The 20,391-nt window shown below is 43.7% G+C and overlaps 1 protein-coding gene across 3 annotated transcripts in view; it reads right to left on the bottom strand.

Moving 5' to 3' along the window:
• stxbp6 (syntaxin binding protein 6 (amisyn)) overlaps positions 1-12,297 on the bottom strand; it is a 29,941-nt gene extending 17,644 nt beyond the window's left edge. For 2 of the 3 annotated variants that reach the window (XM_057059086.1, XM_057059088.1), the window contains exons 1-2: positions 12,029-12,297; positions 7,188-7,406 (exon numbers count right to left, since the gene is read on the bottom strand). In XM_057059086.1, coding sequence (XP_056915066.1) covers positions 7,188-7,341 — 154 coding nt within the window. In that variant the 5' untranslated portion in view covers positions 7,342-7,406; positions 12,029-12,297. Of the gene's footprint in view, positions 1-7,187; positions 7,407-11,937 lie in introns of all 3 variants that reach the window. The other variant, XM_057059087.1, reaches the window with a different exon arrangement.
• Positions 12,298-20,391: the final 8,094 nt, after the last annotated feature.

Below are 20,391 nucleotides of genomic sequence, written 5' to 3'. Positions count from 1 at the left end.
CTTCAGGTCAATATCTGTGAAGGAAAAGGCTGAAATCTGGGGGATTTTTAGTGGAGCACATTGGTCTCAACAGTAACTGGAGCTCAGATGACACTGTAATAGTTGAGCATACTGTTCATTTTGGCCACCACCATAGTTTTATTGACATGCAAGATGCAGCCAAGCCAAAGGGAAAGTGGAGCGCTGCTTTCTTAGGTTAAGTAACCTTGGCTCCCCAGCCACAAAAACACTATAAAGAACCCCCTGATGGCACAATACCAACATGCAGATGCAAGAAAAGGCATCATAGATCATATAATTATTTATCTGTCAACCCTTGATAAGGTTTTTTTTTAAAAAAAGCATGCTCATTAATCACATTACAGTATTAGCAATAATTGCTTCCAACCTGAAGACTTCGCATAAATATCAATATAAGGCTGCTCTATATATTATAATGTACATTGTGCCAGACAGAAAATGAACATGTTATAAACATAAGCATGTAAATAATCAGAGATAACAGTTTCCTGGCTCATGTGATGGACCCTGGAAGGGAGGCTGTTATTTGTCTTCCTTAGCCTGAAATTCTGAGCTTAGTCCTTCTTTACTAGAGATAATAAGCCAGATGAGGAAGTACAGCCTGGAGGAGATGTAGGAGATGAAGACAAACAGATGTTACATGTAACAAATATTTCATCTAACAAAGAGAAGTCCAAAGGTCTTCCAGTAAATAAAGGAGAGAAGGGAGCGGAGCAATTAAAAGGAGTGAACATAGATAAAAGCTGTTTTAGAACAACAGATACATTTATGGGCACGTGCTATGAGCTCTCAGCAGCTGGATGAAGTCATTCTAAAGAAAAGGGAAAATCTCTAAAAGGTTAATTCAGTTTTGTTTAACAGACAGCACCAGTATGGACACCTACGTCCTGCATTTTAGTGGGGAGGGGGGGGGGCATACCGTTTCAGCTTGCAGAGTTCAGGGGCAGCAGAGGGAGACGGGGCCGAGCGTCACAGACTCACGGTGGTCTCATGTTTGAAGAACGGCCCTCAAAGCATTCCAGAGATATGATCACAAGGACTGAACTGATACGAGGCTGCGGTGATCTCCACCTCTGAGCACCACCGCCGGCTCTCCTGCTGCATGGGTTTCTGCCCTTTAAACATGATTGAGACCCTCACTGTCTTACTGATTTAAGGTCACTGACCGAGAGAAAATCTTTCATACTGAACAAGTCAAAGAGAATATTTGAGCCAGATTTCCATCCCATGTGTCAACATATAGATACTGTATGATGTTAATAATGCATAGAATACACATTTAATCACACCCAGCAGTTTTCTGTTGTGGAATTGCCCTGGAGATGTCTTCAGACTATGAAGATTCTGTCAAACGTTTAGCTTTGGTGAAACAAGTGGAAACAACTGGTCCTCCTTCCAAAGACTTAAGAGAAAAATGCTTTTTTTAAACTGGCTGAGCTGAGTCAGACAGGAAACCGGTGCTGCCTGGATTTGTTTCTGGCAACCCACAATGCCTTTGTCCAATAAAGTCGTTTATTTTAATCTCAACAGGCTAGCTTTTATCTGATCACCACAACCTGGCGTCCTCTACGCGTCTCTCCAGAATAATGTCTGATGTGCTCAACGGGGCCTGTTTACTTAAGCTCACTGTATTCAGTCCCGTCTGCTCCGGGTCTCATGGCCTGATCTGCCAAAACGCACATGGGATGATTCACATATACGTTTGGAGGAAGGATTGAAAATGTCCCCAGCTGCATAATCCTGGGTTGAATTCTATCCGACGCATCCAAACTAGCAATTTAAGGTGTTGGAGTTGGCATCGTGGCAGGACAACACGTATGAAGGTAGAATCTGATAAAAATGTGGAAATAAAGAACTGATTAATTAACTGTCCCTCCACAAAAGACAAATCTAATCAGTAAGAGTCAGCTACCTTTATTACCATACAGGCTAGTTTTAGCATCAGTATCCTTTACAAAAACATCTCCACTGCATTAACTCTGACAGATCCGTATAAAAACACTAGAAGGGTAAAATAAGCAGGATTCAACATCAAAAAGTTGTCATGTGTTGAGAAGAACCTCTCAAGAGACACAATGTAGATCGGATTATTGATGTTCTGATGGCTTGGAAGTGGATATAAAGAACTCAAATGATTCTCAAACAAGTACAACCATAGAAATCATAGAACTAACCCAGTGATGAACAGAAATCACTGCCAGGCTTTTCCACTCGCGTACACGTTTATGCACATTTATCTAAAGAAACAACAGGAAGGAAACTTCAACATGTGATGACTGAGAGGCTTTTTATACGATAGTGTTTGTTGAAATGTTCTAAATGGTTACCATTGCATTAGAAAGATCTCGGCAGCTCAGCTACCCAGTTAGTTAGATTTAGATTTAATGGAAAGCAGCATCCGTCTCCAGTTTGGACTGTGGATGATGTATTCTCCCTTTAAAGAGACTGATAGAGTTAACTTCAGAGGCGCTGACTCAGCAAATCTAAGAGCCTCAAAATCAATACGGGCAGCCTTGAAATGATAGAAAAATCATCAGGCTCAGCAGTTTTACAACTAGGACTCAGATATGACACTGAATTCATTATATATGATGATATTAATCCAGCTGAGCTCCCTACTATAAGGCTAATGCTTTTCCAACAGCCTTCTTCCGTCTTGGACAGGGGCAGCGAAGAGGTCTTTAACAGGTAATGAGACTTTTCCCGACTTCATCAAAAGCTTGACTTTGGCTTCACTCTCACCGACATTCTCAGCCAGTAAAGTTTCAAATAATGTCCATATTAGAGATCCAGGGTCCATGCTGATACACAAAGGAGCACCTCAGTTATATTTAAAGTTTTCAAACAAGGCAGAGCAGTCCTTAGGGTTAATGTGCAAACTTTCCAGTCTGGCAGCTTTTTGTATTTGTGCTGGCCCGGACGCAGTCGCACCGCTCAGAGCTTTATTAGCCTCACAGCGCAGGGCTGCATGGAGCTAACAAGAGATACAGAGACAAACTCCCTGTGAGCAAAGACAGAGATGAAAAATGGAAAAAAAATGCTCAGGAAACGAAATAAGATTGCACAACACATTTTGGCAGAAAAGGGCAAGGTACACACCAACACACAGGCAATGGAAATGTACTTAACCACAATAAACCCTGACAGGAGATTGGAAAAGAAAAAAAAATATTGCTGCAGAATGAAGAATTTTGGTTCCACACAATAGTTTCAGACTTGGAAATACAGTCTCAACATAATTTATGTCTCTTTCTTACTAATGTTGCATCCACTGTAAAAGACAACAGCGTGTTTTCCACTTGTTTCTAAAGAGGTTTAGGTCACAAGCCAGAAAAAACAAAATCTAACAGTCATGGTTCTGTCATGCACGTTAACCTCTGAAGACTCTTCTAAGCCAGGAAAAAATAAGTCCTGCAGATTAATGGAAATTGTTTGCAATTAGAATTTAAGACTACTGGATGCCAGGACCCCTGAAATCCCCCAAATCCCCCGATTTGTATTGTGATATTATCAGCCTTCTTACAGCCACTTCCTGTCCTGAACTTGGCAAGTTTATACTGTGAACAGCACTGATACTGTATGTCGGCTCAGTGCATATCAAATTTAAAAGTCTGTTATAATAAGCAGTGCCCAGGGACCCAGTAACGATTGAGCAGCACCACATAGATTGTGCTGCGAACACAAAACAGCCATTTATATAAGAAAAAAAAAAGGAGTTATTGTCCAATTTCAGATTTTACCGTCGAGTGGAAAGAGAATGATCAAGGGGAATAATTTAAAGATGAAAACAGCAGGTAGAAGCACCAGGTGAAGTCGCCTTCAGGCTGACTCGCATTACTTTAATTTCTATTGGTGGTGCAAATGCAGCCAAAAAAAAAAGTCAAATAGTTCTCAGGGGCATTCTCCTGGTGGGTAGCTGCTATAACGGCATTTCTGTTACGATTGGATGCGAAAACAAATTTCCTCAAAGTTCCATAGAGTCTTAAGAGATTGCGGCTGAAGCTATAGACCGAAAAACTAATGAGGGTGCGAAAGAGTGGATTAGAGTTGAGGGAAATCAGCAACCACTGACGACCAGCGTGTCAATGAAACAACGGCAGTCAGGATACAAACAGGCAGGAGCCCCAGCAGCTGGGATGAAGTATTGTTGGAGAAGCAGGTGGAGAGGGGATGATGGACAGGTCTGGCTGGATAGTAAAGAGAGCTGTCAGAGGCGCTGGGGCATGGACTGATTTCCCACATGAGCCTGTTCTCTCACACACAAGCCGGCCGACCGACACTGGAGGTTTCTTTATGCAGCAGGCATGCCTGAGTACACCTGTGCCTTTCATCCGTATCCCTCCACCTGCTCTGTGTTTACTCTGAGTCAGCAGGAGGAGGACAGGACACCTATACCTTCTTTACAGGGAAAACAACAAGTTTGAATAAGAAATGGAAACTTTTGTTTGTTGCGGTGTCTTCTAGATCCACCCTCTTAGCTCCTGTAGGGGAAGCTCAGGTCACTCGGCATCTCAAACCTTTTTGGCTTCCAAAAGGATCCTCGTGTTGGCCGGGAGACTGGAGGAGGGGGGGTTGAAGAGGGAGCAGACGTGATAAGAAAGGGAGAGTATGAGTGATGAAGATGCTTCATGTTTTCAAGAGCCGTCTGGCAGAGAAAAGGACGGAGCTGCTGCTGAAAAAGCCCTAATTAGTGGAGATAAAGACAGACAGGGCTCTCTCTCTCACACACACACACACACACACACACACACACACACACACACACACACACACACACACACACACACACACACACACACACACACACACACACACACACACACGCGCACTCCTTCAATAATCCTCGGTAACCAACATTTGCTCAGACTGTCAGACATGTTTAAAAAGTTGGATACCTTGAGAGCTCACAAAGATGATGTGCAAAGAGAAGGAGCTGGAGAAACCGCAAACGTAACGGTATCAAGAAGCCGTTACAGGATTCTTCCCACCCCCAGCATTTAGATTAGTGCATGTGTGCATTCTAGTGTCAGATAAACTTCAAACTCTGGTTTATGTCTGGCTTTCATTCCAGGTTTGAATATACATCCATATTCTAGATAATGGAGCAACATCTGCTGCTGTGCGTAATGTGACACCAGCTGGTTAAAGCAGAACAGCATGTTTCCGAAGTTGCTGTTTTTTTTGACTGCGACTCATCCCTTAGGTGCCTAAAATCCACTTTTCATTTCAAACAACAATAACAACAACCTTGTGTGCAGATCGATCCTGCCTCCCCCAGCTTGCTACATCTGTTCACCAAAGCCATGTTGCGCAATCTGACGTCAGGATTGCCATCAGCACCGGACTGGCAGGTCTTCATCCCAAATGTCTTAAGTCACCGCAACTTTCAGTAATTCATCATTCCAAATTTTGAACGTGCGCAAACTGAAAATTGTAAATATGGCAGGAACAAACAGGGCAAATAAGCAGCAACCTCAAGCAAATGGTGCCATGATCGGCCTGTTCCTGTGGGAAATATCCAACATGTTTCCATTTTCCTGGAATGAAAACAATGTAGACCAATAGGTTACTCACGTGACCTTCACAGTGTCTTGTCTAGCTCAAGTGGTTCACATCACACCAGCCAAATATTCCGTGGGCCCTGCGGCGTTTTACACCCGGGGTCGAGCCATAAACGCACCGCATGGAGTACAGCGATCAAAGGAAAATCTCCCTGTCCAACCCAGTTCACGTCTGGCTTTGCTCCTGCACACACTCATGCATCATCCTGACCCCTGATGCTGCTGGGAGAGCTTTAACAGCCACCACTGGGTGAACACGCATGCATAGCAAAGGACATCTACAGGTCACAAAAGTCGCACAATGTCAGATAAAAACTACAGGCAACATTTGATCTTTGTGCCTCTCAATGAAAACAGAGGGTTGTCACAGTTTTGTTTATTGTTTCTATTTTTAATCAGTGACTGCTCACATCCAGACATCAGAAATATTAGATAACACCTGTCTGATACGCAGCAGTACCTTGGTCCTCGAGGCCTTGTTTCACTGACATACCTTAAAGCTGAACTTTGAACTGGGAAACTCAGCGGTTCATAGGGACAGCCGTCATCGCAAGGTCAGTTGCATAACGTCCATTTTACATTCCAGTCAAAATGGCACTAAACATTACAAACAATGGCCACATAAGAAACATCCGGTAGTCCATTTTTGATAAAGAGGTACAGTATATTTGCTGAAACTACCATGACTCTCTTGCACTCTTTTCAATAGTACAAATGGTTTAAGGCATACGATTGTGGAACTAGAGCAGCAGTAATGAGCTGGTGTTTTACTCTGCTCGGTTTTAAAGTAGAGAGCTCCTGGCTCTCCGTACAGCGTGGCTCCTCATACTGTAGGCTTCCTTTGGCTGTGACATACACCACATTACATAACTCTGCCACTGTACGGCCCTCAGGCCTCAGCTATCCGCCGCTGCAACCGGGAGATTGTCAGCAACCCCCCGCCCACTCCCACGTCCTTAAACACATACAACACTTTCACAGTTATGTACAGGGCCAACTCTGGGAGTCACACACAGCAGCCCTTGTGTCTCTAATGTGCTAGGGCACAACACGGTTTTGCACTCATGACTTGGTAGTGTAGTTTTGTACAGTTTTGGCTACAGTACAAAACAGCCTCTCCTTCTGGTGAATATTAGCAAGAACATGACAATAATAAAATAACAAAATGTTTTAATTTTGTCCTGTTAAACTGATATTCGGCAGCCTGAATCTATATGGTGCGATCTGCCACAGCCATTAAAAAGACTTGAGATTAAGAAATGTCACAGATCTTCATTAGCATTCAGGGTGGATACTGGAACTAATGAGCAGTAGCTATTTTGCCAGTGAATGATAAGCATGGATAATTCAATTAACAAGCAATATCTATGCTGGGTTTCAACATGGGGAAAACAAATTTATTTAAGCCTTCATTGTCTGGAGAAAAGCTGCTCAATTTCAGGCAAAAATCTAATGTGTTTAAGAAGGATTGACCTACAGCCCAACAGTAAATTCAGTTAGCCTTTCATGTTATTGACACTTTAAATGCTAACATGCTCATTAGTGTGAGCCTTGGAGAAAAAATTAAAGATGATGTGAGAGAAGAGAAGAGGTTGGTCCACTGACCTGAGAGGCAGATAAAGGTCATGTAGTCTCCTTGACCACCAGTTGCCAGGAAGGGTATCTTCTTTTTCGTCCTCCTCTTCACTTGCACAGCGGCCAGCATCTTCTCATCGTGGGGTATGAACACCTCCTTGCTGATGGCTGACTTGGCACTCATGTTGACTCTGGGCCCAAATGATCAGCTGGCAAATAAATGAAGTGTTGGACCAGATCCACTTTTCGCTGAAGAGAAAAATAAACAATGTCAGTCGATCATAACTCATAATAGGCATATATAGTATTAACTCTGTTAACACAAGTACACAGACTATCATTTTTATCATTAACAGGACTATAAAAACACATGTTCACAGTAGAGAGGACACACAAAGCACGTTTTTGTTCGTTAAAAGTGAAAACTGAAATGGTTTACATTAGTAACCTTGGCAACACAAACCAAGTGACTTAAAACTTCAATAGTGTTTTTGGCCCCGTCAACAAAGTTGTCAGCAAACATTTCTTCCTAATATGGACATAAGAGAAGAGATTAACTTATAAAAGGTAAAACATAAACAATAATTCATTACTCTAATTCGGCAGTGTGGTGAGAGTTTAGCAGAAAGATGATAATTTAACATTTTGCAACTTTTTTTTCTTAATTATACTGTATGTACATCATGTCCCGGTAAGTCATTGCAACATAAATGCATGTTATAGAATAATAAATGTCATTATAGAATAAAAGACACCAAGGCTAAAGTGCAAGCCTGAGATAACATCTAATAAAAGGTAAATCCTTAAAACCTTTTATGAGTGCAGTCCAGCCCGTGTCCTCCCCTCAGACTAGAGGAGAACACATGTCTGAATACCAGCGCTTGTTCCTATAATGACACCGACAGCGTCAGAATCGTTGCCTCTCTCAATATCGCAGCCCCTCTTCATGCTCCATCTCCCTAGGCACTTATGCTCTCCCTAAATCTGGGACCGCTTGAAGGAAAAATGAGTTTGGGTAAAGCTCTTAACAGTGCTGGTCCACCTCACCGACGCAGAGCAGCAATTACGCTTTGTTATCGCAAACCAATGTGAACCAGTGACTTTATTCCTGAGTGGCTGGGAAATTACTGAAGGGACGCAGCGGTGGGGCCGATGTGTCAAAACTAGGCTGTGGGTTAAAACACATCATGGAGTCAAGAAGAAGTAGGTCAACAAGGCCCAAATGCTCTGGGGAAGACTACAGTGTTTAATCATTCTCTGGGTCACACTTGCAATCACATGAGACACATGGAACACAAGCACATGCCTCACAGGCCGCCACGCACCAAAGTGTCACGCTCAACCAGTCAATGATTTACTAGTGTACTGTAAGGAAGAGCAAGCCGTGCAGCAAAGGATTCAGCAGGGACGGCGAGCCAGCTCGGATATACGGGCTGAGGGAGGAATTTGATTCATAAACTTTCATTACATGCAAAAACCTGCAGGACGAGGTCAAGAGTTGTGGATTTCACAGTGAGAGCAGGTAGAAAGACACAAACAGCGCATCATAAACCATACAATAACAACCCATTTCCTTTCACTTTGCTCTTTCACTGGCGCAAGCAGGAGGAGAGAGGACAGTAAATCGGCTTCTGGTTGGACTAGAGGATGTCCACATCCCCAACACTTCAACAAACAGACTTAGAAAGGGCCTCAAAATGAAATATTAAGTGTAAAAAAGCCTATTTAATCAAGCTGAATGGACTCAGGCATCAGTTAAAGCCATGTAGGACTCGTTTGTGCGACGCATGTCATACTGGGCTCTAACAAAGCCTGCGAGCCTGTGCCAGTCCAACCCCAAAGTGCTTCAACTGTGCAGCATTGAAAACGCCTTTGACGTTACCTCCCCTAAACATCATTTCCATGACGATCCTAGAGAATTGGCTGAACTCAAAGCATTTCAACACCAATTCAAAATGGTGACAACCCGTTTTTGTTGGATTCAAGATGGAAATGGGAATTTCATCACATCTAAACCAAAGCATGGACTGTTCACATTTTTATTCTTGCTCTGCCACTTTTGTCTGTTTGTTTGTTTGTTTGTTTTCCAGTTCACTCCTACTCTCAATTATGGGATGGCACAAACAACAAAAGAAGAAAAATCACGGTTAATTCGTGAAAAGTCACTGATCGATTCCTCCCTGAAGCCTGTGTCGCTCCTGTTCTGCAAACGGAGAAGCCCCTCACACATCCCGCAAGCTGTCACCATGCAAAGGGGAGCACAAATCCCCCCCCTCAGGTGGCCCACTGAAGCATGACAGGCGGGAGGCATGAGGCGATGGGGGATGCAAGGAAAAAGCCAAGAAGAAAGAGGCAGAAAGGAGCCTCCAGGCAGTGAAATGTAGCCAGCCACAGTACATAGCTTATGGTTTGACTTTCAGCTGTCTTACGCAACATTCGCAGTGCACGGTCGAGCACTTGTATCAGAGGGGAACCTAGGAGCTGCTCCACCAGTGAAAACAATGTACTTGGATTTTACAGCCCATTTCACCTCACAGCCCCATTCAGAAACACGTCATTAAAAGTGTCTACGTTGCCAAACAGTCAGAGGTACCGGCTCTTGATCGGCTCTGGCCCAGCGTGTTTATGGGAAAACTGCTTGATCTGTGCTCACAGCTCTCCAGGGAACTCCCTGGAGTGTGCCCTTTGAGTAAGCTCCACAGGATTTTTTTTTCTTTTTCATCAACACGTTGTCTACACTCGAGAGCTCCTGGGAAAGTGCCCCTGCAGAAGGGGGGGGGACACAGGTGGATGGACCTTATTACGCTAACCTGAAGCTATTTCATTTCCTTCAGCTGACACACAGAGTCCTTTTATTTTGCCTTATGGCTCTGCAAAATATTCATTTTATCTTCATCTTTCCACATAGGTTGCATATTTGGAGATTATTCTCAGCCGTCCAACACACCACATCCACATATGTCAAATGGTGCCTTGAAAGAAATAATGGAGGGACCTCAGGGAACTCTTCAGCCTGTGATGCATCATAATGTTATTTTCGATTAGCACAGCACATCAAACCACAAATTAAAGACTTCTGGAGGTGAAGAAAGAAAAAACACAAATAATTCTGTCACAGATCCTTTACAAGTGTTGCGTTCCAAAAGCAGAAAGAATCCCATCTTCAGTTCATTGAGGGAAAAAAAATCCCATTGTAATTCAGAAGACAAGACAATAAAGTCGGCAAGAAACAGCCAGTAAATTTCATATTTGTAAAGGAGTGGACAGTGGAATGTGAAACGCTACGCCTGAAATAACTTTATAGGAAGCACAGTAGTTGCCAAATTCTGCTTGAAAACAAACAAGAAGGTAAAAATATTCCATTCTGGACAAGTCTGAGGCCTGACCTCGCTATCCAGGTCCAAATCCCTCCATCTGAATCAAATCCACATGCACGACAGATGCAGAACACTTTACCACAGGTCCACATGCAAAAATTTACACCTCAAAATGTGGACTTTCAGTCAACTTTGGAATGTTCTTCTCCAAAAAAAGATGGCAAAAAGCAGATCTCTCTCATTTGATAGGGGACAAAAACATAAAGGCTTTCTTGTGGAGTCATCTGTTGGTTCAGGCTAGTTTGTACCACAGACACAGGGTCTGACCATGAATCAATGAGCGACACCACAGGCCCCCCGAGTGAGCTTATCCTTTACACCTGTGCACCTCCTGGTGATAAACACGGGCGGAGCTGAACATTAGTGAGTAAACTGCAGGAAAGCAAACACAGAGCACTCTCGCTTCTTACATATAGCTTTTTTTAAACCATAATGGCTGGAAAAAAAATCACAAGGTAGAGACATAATGTGTTTGCATAATGTGCAGACAAAGGTGAGCTTAAAGCACAGTGCTAATAATCAATACGCTTAAAAAGAACAATAATCAGTAAAACTAATGCAAACATACAAGAGAAACTACTGTCCCTCTTCTGACATCTATTCGGGGAGAGAACAAATGGTGTTGATGGACACACATGAGAGGGAGCCAAATCGACACTTTGATAACTGTAATTGGACACTGAAATATGGGGGAGGCATGAGCTTATCTTTCATGGCATGCGGGAGCAAATTAAAGCAAGAACTCCTGCATACAAGGAGCAACATTGTATTCCTGGTGGAATATTTAAGATCACTGGGAGGCAGAGTGTTTTTTAGAGATAGATCGTCAGACATTTGTGTCAAGTGCTCGATGCAGATCCTCAAAGTCGGCCAGATCATTTCCCACGCAGTCATTTTTAAGATAAAAATGAACACACGCCCCATCCAAACTCGTGATTTTTTTTTCCCCAAGTTAAAAAAAAAGCCACAGTTTTGAATAAGAAAATCAATTTCTAATTTGCTCGATTTGGGCAGCCTGCTTTGCTTGCACTTCTACTTGACAACTCTGAGCAAAATGATGTATTCATGGTTAATCTGAAATATTGATTAATATTGATTAGTCTCAACACCTGCAGTCCAGAAGATCAGCACCTAAGGTCCACTATTTCTGCCGAAATACTCCCTTTGGAAATGATGTTTAACTGTGATACGATTCTTTAAAGTAAAACGTGGGGCGCAAAATGAGCGTTAAGGGGGGAAAAAGACGGAACGCAGCCGGCAATCAAATTGGACAACACCCAAATTCACTTTCATAACCACCATGTCAACCAGCAAGATCGGTGCTAATTTTACCGACCTGAACAGATGCCCGAGTGTGTTTATCGACCCAAAAGTGGGCAAAAACACATGTTTTTGTTTCTTACCTTAGAAATGTCAACAGTCAACAAGCCAAACCCGCGTGCAAGAGTTCCGACGCAACATCAAACAAACTGCGGTGCGGCTCGCGTCACTTACCGATGGGCGCGAGCAAACGCGTTCCACGTGCGGACCCCCGTAAAAGCGCTCGTGAATCCGTCCAGCTGCTCTCACACTTGGGACACTTCCGGCAGCCTCCGGCTCGCGCTGCCCGGGCGCATTTCCTTCGAACACCCGCGCGTTCGGGGACGGTCGCTGGTCTGTGGGCGACGTGGGGAGAGTTTGTTTTCCCTGCTGCAGCTCCAGCAGAGTGGCTCCGTCTGTTTGACTGTGTGTGAGTGTGTGTGTGTGTGAGTGTGTGAATGTGCGTGTAGGGAGGGCCAGTAGCAGGTTCCCACAACATCAACTCTCCCGCCCATTACGCACCGTGCCACCCTTCCACGTACAATAGTTTTCTGGATTTTTTTAACGGCAGGTAACACCTGCTATTGAAACTCTCTTCAAGGGACGACAGGACACTGTGCAAACAAAGAAACATGAATATAATTTAGAGTAACTAGTACTAGTACACACGCAAAAATGTGTGGTTGTTTTTTAAACTTTCCATATAACCAGAAGCTAATGCTAATAGCCCGATTTGGATTATTATGTTTTTCAGACAGCATATTTGTCTGTTTGAGCTAAATCACCTTGGTTGGTGTAAAGGTCACCAGCTTTATTATTTCACTATGATTAATGTGTTCTGGGTGATCAAACAATGAGACTTGGTGAGACCTTAATGTGTCAGGATGACCTTTATAGCATAGAATCTTCAAAATAAACTATATGCCTGGCTTTTCATATTAGCTAGCAGAATTTTGAATCTTAATGATATATTTTTGCTGCTAACCACCACCTTGGTAATATTATGGGCTGTGAGTAGGTTGGGGGATCTGGAGGAAAATAGTGAACCCACTTGTTTATATTTTCTTCAGGAAAATTCCAGATGTGCAGAATGTACAACTAGATGGTAATCTGGTTTAGTTTTTCCGTATTTATGAAAAACAAAGCATCAGCCAGTGTTTTCATTTGCTGGCTCTGATCAGATAAAATGATTGACAGCTTGTGTTGCATTTGGGCAATTGGACATATGAACCTGGATGCGAATTACATGCCTCCGCTTCCCATTCACCGCCACAGAGACTTCTCAGCATGTACTGTTCCATTTTTTCATGGAAACATTTGATCCAATAAAGTTCTTTCCGTTCTGTCTGTAAATTATGCCACAAATGTAACATGTTAAAGACCGTATCCTTGCATTGAGTGATTTTACTTTTGCTTACTTGTCTTTATCTTATATTCATTGTGTACAGTAGATGCCCAGTTTAAGACAGCAAACATGTTCATCAATAAAGTAGGCTTCTCTTGGCTTCTCCGAGCTAAGCCACGCAAGCCTAGATAGCATTGCATTAGTGATCAACAAGTCCTAATTCACAGGATATGACTAAGAGAGCAAGGATTCTCTCAGGAAGTATTGGACGTCATAGTAGTCATACCAGGAGATTCAAAGAAAGTAGCTTTCATTGTGCCATTGCTTGTTTAGACATGCCTGTTGCAAAGACTTGCTATGTGAGGCGAAGGAGGTGTTAATGCTCGAGAATGCACTAAACCTCCAGCAGCTGTTGTGACTACCATCAGTGTTGCCGTCTGCAGCAGTGCCAACAGAAGCCTGCAGCCTAGGAACTCAAACACAGAAGTGAAACTGTATGGAAACATTCTGCAGGACTGGTGCTGAGTCATCCACGCTCCCCACAGAGCTCTAATTCCTCTCCTCACTGGTTTGGCGTCCTCTCTGTCTTTATTTTTAAGTCGCAGGGTTATTCTCTCAGACAGTCTTTGCATGCTTCAGTGTCTTTGCCCTCAGGGTCACAGCAGCTGATCATTAGCATTTTCTGGGGGGAAAATGGCAAAGCTATATGATGTGCCGTTGTGGGCAGAAGCATATTTGCTCATATCTGGGTCAGCAACACCAATAAATGTTCAGATCATATATAACTGTCCAGGCAAATATGGGATAAGAAATAGAACCCAAGCTGTTGAAATGTGATGAATTTGTCATAAAATATCGATAACCTTTTATCTGTGCTACCAAAAAATGGTTCAAAAGCAAATAAGATTCCGATATTCCTGTTGCCCCCAGCTCGTGAAATATCCTCAGGATCATGTAACGGTTTGTCAGGCTTTGCGCTTCCCCAGTGTGGCGGCCAGATCAACCATCTGCTGGAGCATGTGGAAATAGTTAATTCCAGTATTGAAAAATATTTCCTGAGACCATGGACTTCAGAGCATCCACTTTGATTTACGCAGGTCCTTTTGTGGACGGGGATCTGGATGGGGGATGTTTCTGGGCTCTGGGACGCTGCTTCGAGGAAATACTGTATACAGAATGTGACACTTTATTGAACTGTACCATCTGTGTTCCCTCATGAGCAAACGCTCTCACTGGAATGAGTCACTTTTTCCAGGTTGCGGGATAACGGCACGCTGGCCGAAAGGGGAAATGTTAGCTCTTGCACATCGCTCCGAGACGGCCTCAAGCACAAGTCAGCATTTGTTTGACTCTCTGTCACGTTTGCTTCAAAAGGGTTTTAAAGCGCCCAGAATGACCCATTAGTATCTTTTACTATTGTCGCTTTTAAAGTCTTTTTTAAATGTCTTTTTTTAAATACATATATATATAAATCACACCAAGGGGCTGCAAGGTGTTGCCACTGGTAGCCGACCTGCCACTTCCGTCTTCTGAGTAGCTCAGTTACAAATCCCATTTTCATGTCCTAGTGTGACACGTTTCATACTCTAATCTTGTTGGAATCTATTCCGTTCCAGTGAGACCCGGTCTTTGGTCTTCTTCTTGGCCTTGCATGTTGGGGTGCATTCTCCTGGGTCCGTGGGCTGCTGTCCGTTGGCAGACAGGTAATCAGCTGTTGGGAGATCCTGCGGTACAGTCGGGCTGAAGCCTGTTGAGCCATCGGGGAACTAGGCTACTGGTGTCTGCTGGCATATGAAATCTCACTGCCGGCCAGAATCCTGCTGATCTGCTGGAGCCTGCTGGCTCCTGGAGCTGGCTAGCCGCTGGCTGCCAGGACGTGGGCTGAAACAAAGCCATTAGCTGTGCTCTGAATGTCTTCTTATTGTTTGCTTTCCTTATTATATCCAGAGACAGTCAGAGTGAAGTTCATTTTTGCACCGTTTCTTGTGTTTTCATTTCCTCAAGGATCGGCGCTGTTGAACTGTGGTGGTGGGGTGCCTGGACATAAATTTGTGGATGTTATGGAATTGCATGGACAGGAGTTCTAAAAGATAATCAACAAACATGCTTATTTTAGTAAATTTGGGAAACAGGGGCAAAAGAATCCCTAATTTTCCACTAAAATCGGAGACTGAAGGAATTTTGGGAATCAAACAACATTCTCCGCCCTCTTCAGTCAGGTTTTAGGAAGAGACGCTGAACTGCTGCTGATGCTCGAAATGTTTTTAATGATGGATTGGATTTGTAAAGGTTTTGTGTTGCTCTGTTTATGGATCCTAATGATCCTAATATCTAAGGCTTTGGCACTGTGGATAACAATCTTTTGTTAAAAATTCTCTTCAAGCTTGGCATCTCCAAACAAACTGCCTCTTGATTTGGTATTTAGAAAGTAGGACGCAATGTTTTCCGATGGTTGGAGTTATTACCACCTTCCTTCTGGTCATGAAAGGTGTATCTCAAGGCTCCATCTCAGGACCCATTTGTTCACGAACTGCATTAATGATCATTAAAGTGTGCAAACTTGCCTCATACCATTTTTATGTGGATGATTTTGTAATTCACAGTTCACGCTCAATCTCAGGCCTTTGAATTTCTCCAGTCACCCTTGACATACGGAGATTAAGAAACTAGTTTTAAATGCTGAAAAAGAAATAAATGCTTTTTCCAAGGTCACCTCTTCCTTCGGAGAACACCCCTCAGGATTAATAATGGATGGGAAGCTTTCGTTCAAAGTTCACATTAAAAATTTGATCTCCCAATTAAGGTTGAAGCTGGATTTCAGAAATGAGCCGTGTTTCTCCCTCAGAGCTTGGAAGCTTCTGATGTCAGATACCTTTTTTCCTGTGACTTGATCATGACCATGTTGCAGGTAAGTGTGCTTCAACCAGGTGGTTAGTCTCTGACTCGTGGTTTCTCAAGGGTTCACCCACCACTGTGAGCTGTGTGCTAAACTTAGCCAGCTTGATCTGGTTCCCACCTGTTTGTGCGCCTTTCTTCGGAGGAGTGATATCCATAATGCCTTACGATCGCATGGCATTTTATACTTCTCTGCCCATTGTGTTTGAACTGAAACGGGAAAAAAGCGTTCCGTTTCCCTCCCCCCTCTCCCCCAATCTGAAGAGAGACTGTCAGGACGGAAATCCATAGAATAGTGTTTTAAATTTTAAGTGTTTTTAAATGTTTAAATTGCACTGTAGCAGTGGCTCGTGCACTTGTCTGATATATGTGTATTTTAATGTTTTTCTGTTGTCTGTCCTGCTGCCTTTCTTGGCCAGGTCACCCTTGTGAAACGGGTCTTGATCTCGATGGGCCTTTTATCTGGTTAAAGAAAAGGTAAATAAAATAGAAAAATAGCTCTCCCAGACGAGCTGAGCAGTGTAAAAGGCCAGCGGCAGCTTCCTGCCAGGGACTTTTGGAATGTTTAACAGCCAAGCGTTTCCAGGGAAACACCGACCTGGGCAGCCGTTTGTTTGTTCTATTCAATGTGCTCAACTAGTCCTAAAATGACCTTTTACACATTATTGACTTTTGCTGTTTATTTGCATACTGGTTTATTTATTGAATTTTCACCAAAGTTAATACTGTTATAAGTCTCCTTTAATCAGTTGCACCGTTTAATGCAGCTTGATAAAACTTTGCATTAGCTCATCGGAGGAGGGAGGGTTTGTCTGGGAATTTCTATAATTCCATAAACTTGGGATTTATTCATTCTGTGCAAGGTTAAAGGTACAGTGTGTATCTGACTAGTGCCCCTTCTACCTGGAATTGTACATCACCTCTTTGTATTTCAACCTAAATTACCCAGAATAAAAGGTTTCCCCAACCACAAGCTTTCCGTGAAAAAGAACGGAGTACAAGGGTAGGACTTTTCCCATTCCCAGAACTTCTTCAGGGGCGGCGCCGTGTGCTGAAGAACCCTGATTGTTGGACGCTTGCAGCACTTCTGTACTTCCGTTCACCCACCACAGGCGTAAAAACTTGTTTAACTGGAAATAAAATTCCTGGGAATGTTGGTGGAAAATGGCTAAATAAGCCAAATCAATTGTGTATTTGCGGGGTATAGAGCAATGGAGATCCCTACTGGAACGTTCACGTTTACCTGTCCACAGGTGCGTTGGGGTTGTACTCTCATGTCGTCGGAGCATTCCTGCCTAATCAGGTCCTCCACAGTGTGATGTCACGCTGCTCAACAATCACAACAGTGTTCCCAACAGTGTTAGGAAGCTACATCTGCAGTAACTGCACGACGGCTGTTTACGTAAACGTAATCGTTACCATAGCAATGACATGAACTTCTTTTCTTCATTTTACCTTCCCTTCAGCCCTCTAGCTGGAAAAAAAACTCTGGAAGGCATAAACATCCCTCCAGAACGTGATGTTAAAAACATCCTGGCTGCGTTAGGAGAACGAGGCGCCTCAGTCCCTATGGTGAAGAAGGTAAACACAAGGAGCTGACGATAGAGGAATGGAACGGCGCGATGGGCCCTCGGCACGACCGCAGGCTGCCTCTCCGCTCCACATATGGCCAGATGGCTGGCGCGCTCTTTCTTATTAGCCTGCGTGTTTTCCTTTCTCTGTCTGACTGCTGCGCTAATCAAACAGCGAGTTCATGTGGTTCCGTTGTTTACTCCTCACAGTGACTCACATCACATGCTGCTGACATGGAGGCTCACTGGAGGAAAAAAACGACTCTGACCAGGCATCCGTGCCTGAGGTGAGCCGCTGCTTTGAGCTCTTTGCTTTATTTGGGATCAAAGCAAAGTCATCCAAAATCCTTTAGTGTCATTCTCGCTACATTTGTGGAACTTGATGGAGATGGAGAGATGGAGGGCGTATAAAAAGGACACGTGGACTTTACTGTTAGTTTCAAAGTCCAGTGTAACATGTCATTAAGATTGCTTGGAATAAGCTAATATTTACAGCTCGAATCTAACATTAAGCTACCAAGTGAATAGTAGACTTTGGACCTTCCATAACAAACAGACAGGCAGTTTTAATGCATTCATTTCACACTTTTGATTGGCTTTCCAGGCTTTGTAGCTCCAGCCACAATCTCTCCTGTGTTATTAATATCAGCTAGTTCTTCAGTCAATTACATGCTATTTTCAAGCTAACAATCAATATTTCATTAAATTTACAATATTAGTTTAGAAATAACACATCAAACGCGATGAATACACAATAAATGTTGAATTCCTTAGTTATGGGAAGGAGGGGAACATGATGATGGTTATCGAGCGTTGCCAGATGATGAATAAGAGAAACTAGAAAACGTAATTAGGGAAGTGAAATCACTTACTGGGAGATGACGGCTGCTTTACAAGAGAGGAACTTCAAAGCCTAGAGTGGATTAATAAAAGAAAGACCTTAGTGTGTGTTTCTCTGAACCCTCTCTTCCCACGTGCTAATGCTATCATAGTAACATTCCAGCAATACCGGAGAAACATTTCATCTGACTTTGCCCACAGGCAGCAGCTTAACTCAGGAGTGGAAAAGGTTGTTTTGGCTTTTTGAATCAATGCTGACACTCTTGGGTGCAGCTCAGGCCAGATTTCCAGGCAGAAGCCTCCATAATGGACCCTGCACCGCTGGACACGGCCGTCTGCTGGCGGCTGAATGATGGCTGAGACCGTGCAGCTGCAGAGGTGTGGAGCATTCCGTAAATACAGATGGACGTATAAAGAGCAAAACGCGTGGTCAGAAGTGTCAGGGGGCCCAGAGGCGTTCCTCTCATCATTACCCTTCCTCTCCCTGCGGCGTGGACGCAGGTCACTGAGACTCACAGATGTGTCCAGTTATGTGTTGACATCTGGGAGCAATTAAAGGAAGATAGGTAATGGAAATAGTGGATGATAAAAGCACTCTCTAATGGGAATGTGTTTAAAAACACTGTGTTTTTCACAAAAGCTTTGGTTTCTAGGAATCTGCTCCTCCTCTTCTTCTAAATTCAGCCTTCCTTTTACAAAAAAACCCAGCCTGTCAGCCGTGCTCCCATCATGCCCTGGGCAAAGATAGACTCCCCCACCCCTGCCGGAAACCAGAAAAGAGACAATCAAATGGTTTTCTTCTTCCAGATGTGCAGCAACGACGAAGCCAAACAAAGCAGATTGAAGCGCGTGAGGGAAGCAAATCACCCAATTTTGTGCTAAAAGCCCCCCAAAAAAGGTCAATTAGAGAAAAGAGGATTACACTGAAGAGGAGACGCATGACTCAAATGTGATCGCGCTGCGATACACAACATCTGCTACCTCTCACACGTCCTGGATGTGCCAGCAACCTCTGGCGCGCTTCAGGAAGTGGCGATGCAGACGTCAGGCTCATCTCGTGGCATGACCTCATCAGCGGAGGATGAGGATTTAATGACGCGCTGAGGATGTGAAGACAAGGCCACGGATGATGGAAGTACAGTTGAATGTGACCAATAATGCGGCAACTCCAGGAAAATGAACCTGTTTAACTCCTGGGAAAATTTTTTAAGAAACTGGTGAGACAAGAGTCTTGGCAGTCTTCCGTGTTAAGCCGTGACTGGGCTGTTTCCATGGAAACACATGTAAATTTTGCCAGACAGTGGCAATAAAGCATGGGACAGTTTTATTAATGCATTCATGTGGAACCAATAAACTTTTGGCCTTGGAAAAAAAAGCCAAAAGTAAAGTCGGGATAGACGGGATCCTAAAAGTACAAACTACAAACTCCTGCTTACCTGAAACTGTTTAATCCTCACCTGCACCGTCGTGGCTGACGTCTGCAGCAAGTAAGAGTTCGACTTTCCTTGAGAGGGCTGACGTCAACCGGGACTTAAGCCCACCTCTGAATCTGAGCCGGGGGGGCTACACGGCGACAAGAGCTGCTTTCATGTTTAGACTTCCTGCGTTCTAATTGTTTTCACATGGCTCGATCTGCAAATGTCATCCTGGAGCTTCCTCTGGTGATTTCTTCCCTGTCACATCAAGGCTTCTCTAACCCCTTCCCCCCATCCTCTCATGGGGTCTGAAGAATTCCACGACTGGGAGGAGCCATCTCTGAGTTTTCCCACACACGCAGAAGACAATGGGCTCGGTCCCTCATGAGTTTGGGCCCGTACAAGGAAGACGGAGGAGCCTTCCTGAAGGTATGCTTTCACACATGTCCTACTTCTGCAGTCACGCTCTGCACTTGTGAGGATTTCTCCGAA

This window comes from Takifugu flavidus, chromosome 16 (assembly GCF_003711565.1).
Source record: "Takifugu flavidus isolate HTHZ2018 chromosome 16, ASM371156v2, whole genome shotgun sequence".
NCBI lineage: Eukaryota > Metazoa > Chordata > Actinopteri > Tetraodontiformes > Tetraodontidae > Takifugu > Takifugu flavidus.
This window is presented reverse-complemented; position numbering and strand designations above follow the sequence as displayed.